The 13,800-nt window shown below is 38.9% G+C and overlaps 1 protein-coding gene across 1 annotated transcript in view; it reads left to right on the top strand.

Moving 5' to 3' along the window:
* The window catches only part of hcn1 (hyperpolarization activated cyclic nucleotide-gated potassium channel 1), an 82,403-nt gene that overhangs the window by 43,745 nt on the left and 24,858 nt on the right, over window positions 1–13,800 (top strand). Inside the window, exons 3-4 of the mRNA XM_088435139.1 lie at window positions 970–1,131; window positions 11,692–11,910. Of these exons, the coding sequence (XP_088291265.1) occupies window positions 970–1,131; window positions 11,692–11,910 (381 nt within the window). The remainder of the gene's footprint in view (window positions 1–969; window positions 1,132–11,691; window positions 11,911–13,800) is intronic.

The following is a 13,800-nucleotide window of genomic DNA, read 5'->3' as shown; positions in this document are numbered from 1 at the left end:
CAATCTATGGCTGTACCAGATTCACTCATTTCCATCTGTAGTCCATACGTAAGGCAGAAGACACAATATGAAACAACAGTGGCGCATGAAACATCCTTCACATACGCATCATATAAATCATATACGGACACAGTCTAAAAAATGCATTCCCAATATAAAGTGCAGGGCATAAAGCTCTCCTTGGACAAAATTGCTTTACTATAATCTTCATGCAGCCTCACACTTCTAAACAAAACATTGTGATTACTCTTTTGTTTGTGGAATATGAATAAATCAGCAAAATGCGCCCACTTTTAACTATGGGGGGGGCGGCTTTTTGCCACTTGTCGACTGAAATGCCAATTGCAGTTGCTGGGCGTTCAGAGCAAATTATATTTCTTATGCGTACTGTGTAAAATATGTATGTATCGTTCTACATGTGTCATAGTTACAAATAGAACAGGAATAGGACATATAACGGGACAAGTTGTATGATATGAATAGCAGATTCACTGCATGACGAATCCTAAGGCACATTTACATGAATTATGGGACATGTCGTTGGAATTGCAGAACGTTATAGGACACAGTATAGGTTTTTATTCAGACACATGCTTGGACATATCAAAGACTCTATTAAAAAGTTTCATCATAAGATCTGGCAGGCCCTATCATAACACGTCCTAGTGAATAACAGTGAAATTATTAATTGTTAGTCATCCGTCACAAACTGGTAGATGTATGTAAATACATGTCCATATAAAGCCTTCTACTGCAAGTCATTGTATGTTTCTAGAAGCCTGTTTGTTTTGGAGTGCGGCCATGTTGAATTATGCACAGCTCGGCATCTGCGAGCGCTGTCGCGCAAACTCATCCAGTGGCGACCGAATGCTCAAGTGGCCAAACCTGAGATTTTGTCTCATTTTTTATACCGTGGCTCAGAGGCAGACTAACCGGCGTTATTCCTGTTCTCTCTGTGTCTGTCTGCAGATCTTCCATATGACCTATGACCTGGCTAGTGCTGTGGTAAGAATATTTAACTTAATAGGTATGATGCTGCTGCTGTGTCATTGGGATGGCTGCCTCCAGTACCTGGTGCCTCTCCTTCAAGACTTTCCCCCTGACTGCTGGGTGTCGCTAAACGGTATGGTTGTAAGTATCACGCTTTTACTCTTTTCTCACTGGGGCATCGATTTAATGCACGTAATGTTTTTTTGCAGTCAGTATTGGCATGTAAATTTCAGTCTGCAGCAACATTTGCTAGCTATTTTTGCTTGTTGGAATGGGCGAGTACTGATACCAAGTATTGGTATTTTGCTCATACCTGGCCTTATTGTTAGGTAACAGTACATCCGGAGGGAGTCGGTATTAGTACCGGACATGGAAATTGCAAATTATAAGAATAAAAAATTGCTGAGAGATTTTTAGGCAAAATACTGTTTTGGAATCTTGTTATCTTTTACTACTCAGGAGTTAGGAAAAAAGTGGTGTCAAACATTTCTTAGTTGTCGGTTTCATACTGTAGTCTGTCTCCTGATAAGAACTTGTTTATTTATAAGGATGATACCTTTATTCTTACTCAACCCTTTCACTACCGATTCTTTTTTTTGTCTTGGACACTTGGAAAATTAGTTGAAAAAAATTCCACTTCCATTTTCGCTAAGAAATATTGCTGGGACTGTATCCTGGCATAGACCACGATACTTGTACAAAAAAAGTGCCAAAGAATTAAAAATGATCACCAAACGCCTACAAAACATAGTAAGCAGTGTAATCTATATTACCACACATATATAGCTCATGTTATCAATATGTTTCCGCAGTACTAAATCATTAATTCACGAGAAATTGACAGTCGGCCCAGCACTGGCTTGTGAATGCAACAGTTGCTAAATGCCACTAGAATCTGTAGATCGGTGTGTAATGAACTGCTGAGATGCCGTTTCAATTTATTGCTACCATTCCTATACCCACTCTGATTTTTTGAAAAGCATTGTCCCAACAGTAGTGAAAGAGTTAAAGGGAATTCAACCAAAATGTTCTCTTTTCATTAATATATTCACTCCTATGAGTCTAAACACGTTATTCTGATTAACATGGCAGTTTCAGATTATAAAATAGGCTCTAAAATCCACTTGTTTTTAACCATCTGAGGGTTTGGCCATTCTGCCTGGTGTGGCCAATTGAAAATCACAAAGCTCAGATCACGACCAATCATAGGTCACCTGTTTTGCTAACCAAAACAGCAGCAGGGCATGTAAAAACTCTTCATATTGTCTGTTTTGGTGCTTGGATGTCCATTGGGTATGTTGGTTTCTTCCTCCTTCCGTCTTCCGCCAATAAAAACGACACGATCGCGTGGAGCATCTCGTAGGTGATGTAAACACACGCCTCGGGCCGTCCCTCGCCTCCCCGTCTAGCCTTTTCCTCCCCACATGCAAAACGACTGTTGGAGGCATCCGGGCTTGAGGTGTAAATGTCAGCTTTGCTCACCATCGCATCTCTATACTTTTCACATTAGCCGAGCCTCGATTCATTTAGACAAACACAAGCGTTGCGATTTCTGCCGAAGTTCATCCCGGTTATGTAAAGTACTTATCTAAACCAAACCAACGCCGTCGTTCCATTCTCCACACATTATTAAACTACGACAAACTCATTCAAAAAGCCTAATGAACAGCCCAAATTTGCACGGCACCTCTCGCTACCTCTCGCTCGGAATAAATCTTACTCATTACCCGCTGCGGATCGATACAGAATGATTTAAAAGACTTAATTAGCTACACCCCGCGAGGCCTCGTTTGCATCAATGACGTTTGCCACGACGGGAGGTTTCCTAACAAGAGCTGATGTAGGAAGTTAAAATGACTATCATGCCCGTTACACTCAGGGGTGGGCAAGAGAGCATTGGAACCTGCCTCCCATGCAATTATAAAAAGCATTTGCCCAACATTTCGTCATTCTCAACTTTCAGTGTGACAACTATATTCTTGGAATAATGCATGTTTCCTCGAGTAATACAATTTTTTGGTGAAAAATTGAAAATATAGTTTCACAATATGATTTGTGGTGATTTTCATCAAAGTAAAAGCTTTTTTATAATGGTGAAGACTTTTGGTTGTAAAAAAAAAAAAATGTGATCATTCATCTCTTTTAATGATTACTGTTTCCTCATAAAATTGTGGCAGTATTACCTTAAATTGATAGCTTCCCCATCTTCAATATTAAATCTGTGATTTTTTGACTGGCATACAAATTGCAACCTAATTTTAACATACTTGTTCTCTAAGCAATAATATCATCTATATAACTTCGTGAGATGAGAAATTTTTATTTTTTAATTACAACTGAGATTGGTAAAATTAAGAATTCATTTGTGGTCACTCAAATTTTTTTATTGTTTTATTCCGGAGCTGTGTACCTTCATTCTCTCGTCTCCTACGGTTCCCGCTTTCATTTTCAAGATTTCCCTGGTAGCATTATGAGTTTGTTTTCATGTGTGCTTTTTTTTCCCCCTTACTTTATTCTTTCTGCTTTCAGGCCTCCTGATATAAAAGATGTTTCACAGAAAGGGAAAAAAAAAATCTCTTGACATGTTCAGACAGAAATGATAGCACATCTATATATAGAACCCTACATGGTGGGAGAGTGTGATGCTTGTATGATCAACCTATATTTGGATGTCAGAATAGTCGCCTGGGCCTGTTGCTACATCTGTCCAGGCTTATCAAACACATTCACTTGGAACCTTTTGATTTATTTGCTCGTATTAAATTTGTAGTATAAATGTACTACGACATCTTTGGGAAGTTGATCCAGGCTATGGACCACTCAGGAGACCGGACACTGGGAGTATAGAAACAGGAACGAAGAATCATTAATATGTGCAACATAACAAGTTGTCACTTGCATTTGATACACCACCAAGAGGACTGGATTGGAACTGCACTCACTGCAAATGACTGTTTTGGGCTGCTGTTCTTGTTTTTTGACCTTTCTAACTGTTAAAGTAAGCCACGGTACAAGGGTTCTACCACAACTTGCTATCTGTTTGTGTGATTGTCTGATAGAGCGTAAGAAGGTAGAAGGGACTCGCAGTCTATCGAATCTAACGATTGCGTCATTGGTCCGGTTGACTGGGTGCATCATGTCCAGCACTAAGAAGAGTTTGAGCCAGCAAGGACTGGCGATAGTGGCGAGTGGGCCTTTAGGGTTCTTATCAGCTTGACTAATGGCCATAGAGTAGCTTCTTACCCCCAAGCAGCCGCAATGACTTAATCAGCATAGGAGATAATGCCACTGTCAGGTGAAAGGGTGATGGGGCCTGTTGCCATGACTGTGTGTGTTGTTAAGCACACTTGTCTTCTCCTTGTCCAAAACTTTGTAAGCAACTTCAAAGGCACCATGTTTAACACGAGTGTATCTTTTTTTTTTTTTTAAGACCAGTCGAAACTCTGTCTCAAAGTCTTTCCAAAGCCGTAGAACCAGTGGTGTTGAATACATAAATCGCAGTCAACCGGTGAAGGTACTAGAAGTAGATCGCGGGACATTGCACAGAATGGAAAAAAAGAGACGGAATCAATGGGGCTTCAAGCAGGGGTCCCTCAGCTTTTTATCACCATGGACTGGTCAACGCTAAACGTTTTTACTGTGGACTGGGGAGTAATTATAAGGTTCCAAAGAAGGCCAAAAATATTGGGAACCCTCAGCTTGTTTCTCTATTCACACAGATGGGCAGTCAGGAGTCTCAAAAATACATCTGAGGCTGCGGCTGTTTGCAGGGTGGTTGGGGGGTTTGCAGACAGATCAACGCTTGACAATCTTATCATCGACGGGGAGCTAAACTGCACATAAAATATGAACTCACTATTAACGCCAAACAAATGGGAGCCCCCAGCTTGTTTCTCTCTTAACACAGATTCGGTGTCGGGAGTCTCAAAAATACTTTTGAAGCTGTTGCCATTTGCGAGATCATCTGGTTCGGGAACAAAAAGGTAGAGAATCCATTCAGTGTCACTTTGTGGGTCCTTTCCGTCTAGCAAGTAGTGATTGAAGTCCTTTTCACGAGAAATCACTATTTCAAGTAGGACTCCTGGTATCTAGACTGGGGCTTTTCCCCTTCCTAGAATCAAACCAGTTTTCGATAAAAGTAAAAAAAAAAAAAAAAAACCTTTCCGACTCGGACAATACATAAAACCGAAATACTGTAGTTCATTACTTCAGGTGCGGTATATTCTGTATCGGACTGTGGACCGGAGGTTGGGGATAGCTGGACTAAAATATTATTATTATTATTGACACCAAAAGCACTTTTGTTATGACTAGGATTAAGAATCAATTTACTTCCTGATGCATACCTTTTCAATTGCGATGAGAAAGGTCGGCCTCTGCCTTGGCCATTCACGCTCCTGATGTGCCTGAGCTAATTTTTTTACGTTGCTCTCCGTACATTGTAAATAATTAAAACAATCAAACCCAGTAGGTATGTTATACTATCTTGATGAATCCGTTGTAAAGATATCTTGCTTGGTTCTGGGCTCGTGTTGTAGTTGCTAGATGATATTTTGGAGCTACTGTCTTTTGAAGAAATAAGCTAATATTGCCAATGCCCTTTAACATGCATTTTACATACTTGTGGTGCTGAGCTGTATCGGCGGTCTAAAATTTCAGCTCACCAGCAGCACACTGCATTCTCAACCAAGAGATGTGGTCGCAGACAAAAAAAAAAAGATAGATAGCAAATGTGTTTGTAGAAATCAAAGCGATCAAATGATAAAGAAAGTTCCAATGGTAACCAAGCCAAGATTTTTGCTGTTTTGCGCCTTACAGATTTGAACATCATACAAAGATTATTACAACTCCTACAACACCCTTTAAGGAGTGAGACCTTTTAAAACGCCTCATTTTGCAAACTAAAAAGAAAAAAAAATAATGACCGGTGAGGGGGGAAAAAGTCATGGACTAGGGATCTGTAAGTTTCCGAACTCTTGGAACAAAGAAGATCAGACTCGGCATATATATTTCGAAATGCAACCTAAATTTCGGATGCGCGAGTTCTGATAATCTAGATCTTAACTCCTTTCAGGGTTGCTTGGTTTGGTTGTGGTGTTTCATTCTGATAAAGATGGTCAAGTATGTTTGGCAAAGGGCATTATTTCCACCTGAGCTGTCAAGATGTCAACCGTGCCCAGGATAAGTGAGGAGCGAGCGTCTTTGGAGGACAAACCTTTCTATCATCGCAAAGCCTGTGCAGGAAGTTGACAGCGCAACGATTCTTATTTCTGCTTGAAGTTTGAGTAACCTTTTGTGCTAATCAAAGAACGTAGCTGCGGTGGGAGTGGGAAGCAAACTGCAGAAGGTCATCCTCACCCCCAACACTCGAAAGCCAAATAATGTCAGAAAATGAGACGTTGGAAGGAATCGGAGACCATTTGCTCAACATCCCAAAAGACAGTTCACATCAGCGTCTGGAACCACAAAGCGGTCCACGTTGTCCCTCATGGGTTCAAAGTCCTCCCTTGCCTTCTGTGCACTGTCAGAACAGCTTGTTTTTCTTTTTTTCATTTGCTTACATAATTGGACAAATGAATACTGTGCATCGCTTTTTTTGTTTTTCCCAAACATGTGACAGCTTGTTAGATTTTAGTCCAGTTGAAGAGTTCAGTATGTGGTAATGCGGAAACAAAGGGTGAATTCATGTATAACAACTTGGAAATGATTTGGCATTTGAAGACAGAGTTTCTTATTACTCTGAAGTCAAATATTGTTCTTCTATAGGCAAACAATCAAACCAAAAAGTTTGAATGCCTATTTGGGTTGAGATATTTTAATGCATTTTTCTGTGCGATTACGAAGTTTCCAGGCCCAAATTGGGGTGAAAATAAAAGAAACCTTTTTGATATTAATGTATTCAATACCATTGTCGGCTATGGACTAGCTACATCTATTTTTACTGGGCTGCCAGTGGTCATTAACTCATTCACTGATATTGCCAGATATGAAATTTAAAAATCATTTATTATCTGGACAGTGCATGAGTTAACGCGAATGATAAGGAAGTACATTTTGATCACATTTATCCTATTTTTCATTATGTCAAATGATCTTGTGTGCTTGTTGCAGTCAAGTGCCGCATGGTCTGGTCTATTGAAACCTACTTTGTAGCAGAAGTCCAACTATTGTTCGCTGTCTGCCCTTTTAGGGAGGGCAGAAAATAGTGCAGTGAATCCCAGATGGTGCAATACATGCCAAAAATGTATACACATTTGCATTTGTAAAGAAAATCTATAATTTTTCTTTTCTTGTGTAATTGCAGGGTTTTTTTTTTTTCTTACTGCAATTGTCGTAAAATATTGCACTGGACAGAGAAGTGGTTTCATATGAGGTGGTTCATGTTTTTGCGGTATATATCCCAGGATATTAACCAATATTACAATACAAAATAATATAAATGTGACATTTAAGTGTTGTTTGAAAATCTCAAAAGGACTATCATGAAGAAACAGGCTGACTTGCATAGCTCCCTGAAACATAAACGGAATCTACTTTAATGCTAATTGTTATTTAAAAACAAACATCCCCGTTTATTTGATCTCAATGAAAAGTTTTGAAAGGAAATTGTGTAGTTAACTCAAAAAAATGTTCATATGGATGACTGCAACAGTTTGATAAAGATTGGGGATGAGATTTTTGTGCAGTAATGAAGTCAGCGCTCCACTTTTTTTCTCCCCCCCCAACAAAGGCCGAGCTGCCGGATGAATATTCAACCGCGTTGCTTATTTGGCAGCATGCATGTGGTGTTTAATTAGAACAAGCCACTTGAATACATTTGCTGTGTTCACCTCATTTGATGGGAGCCCCACTTCGAGCCAAAGCTGTGTTTTGGTGAAGACGTGTTAATACACCAATGAGTCACTATAGTCCCCCCTCCCGTACACACACACACGGATGACCGAGCATTATGTGACGAGAGATCCTTTCAATCTCTGCAATTCTTCCCGATGATTCACGGATGGAAAATATCATGCCGTTTGACTGGTGAAACAAAATCAATATGTACAAAGTGCATGATTGGCCTCGTTATGAAGCAGGGCTCACAGTGAGTCATGGGAGGGGGAGGAAAAAAGGAATACAAATCAGTTTAGTTAAAAGCAGTAGTGTGAAAAATAATAACTGCATTTGTTTTTGTGTAAGGTGCGGATCTCTGCCAGATATTATTCAGTGAATGCAGTGATAAAGCGTTTCAACAATCAGAATTTAAACATGAAAATCGTGTTAAGCTCACATTTGGGAAATTAACCCAAATGTATAATTCATAACAAAGTGTTGTTTGAATTTCATAAAATTGTACCACCGACCACTGCTGGACTTTGTTCCTTTTTCCTGTTAGGAGGTTTACAGAATGTAGTTAGCTAGCTAGTGGTTAGTTGCTAACTTAGAAGTCTACTTACTCACACGTTATCTTCTTATACATTTATGCGTAGCTTACATTATTTTAGTATTATTCGAAGGGATGAGAGGCTAATGTCACATTCCTTAAATTAACATAGCAATCTTTGTACATCCTCCAAAAAAAAAAAAAAAGATCGATGTAAATGCACCAATCACTCTAGATTGCAAAATGTTGGTGCAATAAGTTCATATTTAGTTTAATTTTGTGAATGAAAATTTTATTTGCAAGCTAACATAGCAGGTGATATCCTCATTTTGTCACTGGAATTTTCGTCATAGTAAGGTTGAGTCTAGGTCCTTTGTTCACAAAAGGTTGCCTCAGCCGCTGACTCCTATCAAGACTGTTAGCAGCTAGCGCGGTAGAATATTACCACCCTTAGTGCTCCTTCTTATCAAACGGGACAAAGATGGACTCAGTTGTGCCACACAAGTCACAGAACATGTATGTCAACTTAATTTTTCACATAGTTGATAAAAGAAGCGGTGTTGCGAGTCATGAATTACAAAAATAATGTAATTACTGTAGTGCATTGCTTTTTGCTGTAACATGGGTGTGTAATATATTACACACAAAAAATAGTAATATTGTGCTCGTTACAAATGAGAATGACGCAAGGCATTACAATGCATTTTTAGCCTGAAAGTGGAGTTTTTTTCCCCCAAAATTCCCAAGTAACTTGCCCAACACAGAAAATAATCACATGTTAAGATTCATTTTCCAAGGACGCTAGCAACGTGTTGCAATGCTAAAGTACCATTCCATTTTACTTGTGCATCTTTTCTGAACTACAGTAGCCTACAAACTGATGGGACTGAAATGCAAGACAAGATCCAAGCCCTTTTTTTCTTTTCCTTCCACATGTCAACAAATTAAAATTCTGACTTTCAATTGTGTATCTCATTCATTAGATTTGTGAACCACTTTGATTATATTTGCATTTGAGCAATTCTAATCAGAAAGAATACATTTAGCAAGATGTGCATTTCTCATTGATCACGCAGATTTTTAGCGATATTTTTATATTATGACAACAATTCAGATGTACTACATTCCATTTAATTGTAGGATTTTTCACATCCGGCATTTTTATACATTTTCTACAGCAGTTTTGCTGTCTAGTTATTAAAATCATTTGCATGCCTGCATCTCTGAATCTTACATAAAAGTCAAACATGTAACTGTATCTATATATGAACAATAAAAGAGATCACAGCTACCAACGCAGAGCAATTCCCAGGGGGCCGATATGTGACCCGCAGTGCAAATACAAATGTATGACAAAGCGATGACAATGCACAACATGGTGCCGACACAGCTCTTCTTCGGCCACAGGACCATTCGGAAAGGTGCTGTGAGTCAGCTCAGTGGCACAAGAAAAATGTATTTGATCTTTCCTTGCTTCTTCAACCATGCAAATTTTGTCAACACAAACATTCAGCTAACGCGTGTGAAGGGGAAGGACACCTCACGACCTGGCCATTTGTTCCGGCGCCATGGTCGAATGCATTGTGTGTTCCACCCTTTATGCAGAATGGAATATTCAGTCTCTTTCATGACGCATAACAGGAAAATTGAGTGACTTTGGACAAAAAGGAAACATTTTAGCCAAAGAAACCAGAGTGGCAAATGTAATGAGAAACATGGTGTAATCTGTCGCCTTTAGAAACAACTAATGAACAGATGAAAAGTGATGAGTCATGATGATTAGCTTGTTGAATTTTGTCATTTGCAAAATTCCCACTTGGACAGCCTCCAAAACAATTATAACGTGAATATTAATAATGTTGGTTGGGTCATGGTAGTGAAGGGTTGAATCACACAGTAATTTATGATATACTATTCTTGTGGTCCAGTGATATTGATAGTGCCACAATGCAGTCATACCATTTGTACTGGACAGAAATCATGGACTATATGCATGTATGTATACACATAAATATATCAAATATTATATTTCTGTCTAATTTTCCAAAATAATATAATGCAATATTTACACGATGACTTACTTATTAAAAGGAAATTGTTGGACAATATCACTCTTTATAACTCAGAAAGAGAAAACTTCTTTCCAGCAATATCATAATACATTGATTGTGAAATATTGTAAGGAAACTGTCAATTACTGACAAGTGGACTGACGCTTTCGTGTCAAACAGCTTTTGTTACAGTACTGCTTTATTTTCTATATCCTCTATTGCTGCTACTTTGATGCAAAAATTCTAATTGTGATACAATCAAATGTATCTTTATCTATAGGATCACAATGCATCGTGTAAGTCAGTAGTGTCAAACTAATTTTCGCTCTGGGGTCACATGGAGGAAAATCTATTCTCAATTCGATCTAACTGTTAAGATTATGGTACAGAACTTATATACTTGGTCCTCATAGTTACGTCCCTTTTTCCTTTTAGGGAAAAAGGGACGTATCTATTTTAGGGCCACAACTGAGTACTGTAGCTCATTGATTATTTCACATGCATTCTTTGCACCACTGCCCTGCCCCCCATTATTTGGCCTCTTATCGCTTCGTGTGGGCTCACCGTGTTTGCTCAGCTTTGGTCTGATTGACGGCAAGTCAACAAAGCAATAATAAATAAGATGCACAGGTGGAACTTTGCTGCGAAAAAAACCACAGCGGATGGGTGACGATTCTCATCCTATTTGTGGCACAAGAGAGAAACAAATTTTATAACATGTAACATAAAATGTACTGTAGTCTGAGACACAGTCTGAGACACAGATGATAACTGTAAAACTACTATTTTGGTTGTCATCAAAATCCGACGTGAGTGTTGACTGTGATCATTTTTTTTTTAATATGTGCCTGAGGGAAAGTCAAAGAAAAAGCAAAATATGCAACGTTATCACTTTGTTGCACGCTGACCTGAGCTCTCCCAACAGGACCTTAAATCCGCCGGCCATTTTTTTGGAATGAGTGTGCAAAAATAGGGAAAGGGAATGCGCTCTCTTGCTTCTCCTAAGGAAAAACAATCCCTCAGATGTGTAAATAATGCAAGTTGTTCTTTTTTAATACTGCCGGCATGAACTGTTTTTCACCCCTTGGCAAATGGGGAAAGAATGGAAACAGGTAGAACGAAGCAGTAGAAGTTGTAGTAAAGGGCACGGTAGGCTCTGAGGCGCACTGAGAGTTTGTTTTATGCGTGGAAGTTCAGTGATCCATCAAGGAGAAACCCGGCCTGGCAGTGACTCGGTCCCCGCCTCATCCTTCTCTCTCTTCTTTTGTCTCCCCATCCTGACAGAACGTTTCCTGGGGCAAGCAGTACTCGTACGCCCTCTTCAAAGCCATGAGCCACATGCTGTGCATTGGCTACGGCGCCCGGGCGCCGGTGAGCATGTCGGACCTATGGATCACCATGCTGAGCATGATCGTGGGCGCCACTTGCTACGCCATGTTTGTGGGCCATGCAACGGCGCTCATCCAGTCGCTAGACTCATCGCGACGACAGTACCAAGAGAAGGTAAGTGGAAAATCCTCAGTAAGTCGAATTCACGTTACGTTTAGGGTACTTTTTGTATATTATATATATATATATATATATATATATATATATATATATATATATATATATATATATATATATATATATATATATATATATGTTTATGTGTGTGCGCTAAACAGTGTTGGGTAAGTTACTTCAACACTGTAATGCATTATTTATTACTTATTCATTTCAACATAATTAAAGAAGCATAGTGATGCATTGTTTATGATGTAGGCAAAAACAGGGAGTGCATTTCACTTTTTTCTCTTTCAAACCACTTTGAATGTGTGTCAATTTTGGATCCATATCTTCATCCGTATGGCATTTAAAACTTGGGACAACCCACCCAAAAAACTGCTCTAGGAAAGGCCAACTAAATTTTTAATCTATTTTCTTATTAGGACGATACTACGAGAGCTTTCACCTATATGCTGTTTATTGACTTAACATAACTTTGTGGTAATCCCTCACGGCCCCCTTTGATGCGCATAATCACATTAGTGCCATAAAGCTAATGCTAATTAGTGCTGAGATGCTCTTCAAGTATTATTCATTAATTTCCCACCCCATCAAAACTTCGCTCATTTCCGCAAGGCTCTGTTGGAAAAAAGATCTATAAATTATAACTAGATGTAAGGATGGACAAACAGATGGACGGGCGGACAGAAAGACAGAGGGATAGAGATACTTGCCGCTACACAAATGCTATTCTTCTGTTCCACTTCACTCATGATTACTTAACGTGTGTATTTATCTTATTATTATCCGCATTGACTGTGATTTTCCAGCATTCCAGTCCGGCTACCATCTGGCCATTCCCAGAACACCAGGATGTTCCGGATGTGCTTTGTGCTCGCACGCAACAATCTGATAACCCCAATAACCCTTGAGAAGATACACCATTCAATGTACACACTGTCATGCAGGGATTATTTTTGTGTATGGATTTAAGATTACGATTGATATAAAAAAGAACTCTGACCCTTTAAAAGATCATGCCAAAGCTGTATATTGACATAAAATACACCACTGTGCATACATGTAAACACCACAAGGTCTGCTGCTATTCGGTGAATAATAATAAAAACAATATTAATAATAATTATCCAGAGATAAAGAAACAATAACTTTTGTGTGTGTGTGTATATATATATATATATATATATATATATATATATATATATATATATATATATATATATATATATATATATATATTGGATGCTGTCTTTTCTCCAACAATGGTAAAAAAAAAAAAAAAAACTTTGAGCTGCGCCAATCTAGCAAAATGTGAAAAGAAAGAACAAAGAAAATAGAGCCCTTTGTGTCTCATACATTAAACAAATCATAACACAAAGTTGGCATCAGCGTATAAATGGAAAACTGCTGCATTTTTTTGTCCATACACTGTACTTCCATAATTTGCTCATTGGTTCACACATCAGTGGCACAGTGCATCCTCGTGAATATTAATGACAGCAGGTCGCCCACAGCAAACATTGCAAGTCGTTGAATTAGTGACATGGCTTTTGCTCAGCATGGATGTGCATCTGTTCTTCAGCAAATCTGCTTCATCCTACTTCCTCCTCCTGATATTTCTTTTTGGGCTTTGACAGTTTTAGAGGGGCCGTGAAGGCCTCGCTTTAGAGTGTTCACATGGGAGTGTGTATTGCTGGGGTGGGGCTTTTGTTTTTGCATGTTGAAAGGTTGGTGAATAGTAACTAACATTTATAGCTACTTCACACTGCAATTGCCAGGGATTAATATGAGCGATTTTATGCCTACGCCTAAAAGAGTGATTTTGATTGCATGGCCTCTTTATATTACATTTCTCATTGTCAAGTTGTGGTCGCTAAATATGAA

Source organism: Hippichthys cyanospilos, chromosome 15 (genome assembly GCF_059441005.1).
Source record: "Hippichthys cyanospilos isolate Australia breed blue-spotted pipefish chromosome 15, RoL_Hcya_1.0, whole genome shotgun sequence".
In the NCBI taxonomy this organism is placed as follows: domain Eukaryota; kingdom Metazoa; phylum Chordata; class Actinopteri; order Syngnathiformes; family Syngnathidae; genus Hippichthys; species Hippichthys cyanospilos.
The sequence above is the reverse complement of the archived record's forward strand: the minus strand, read 5'-3'. Positions and strand labels throughout refer to the sequence as shown.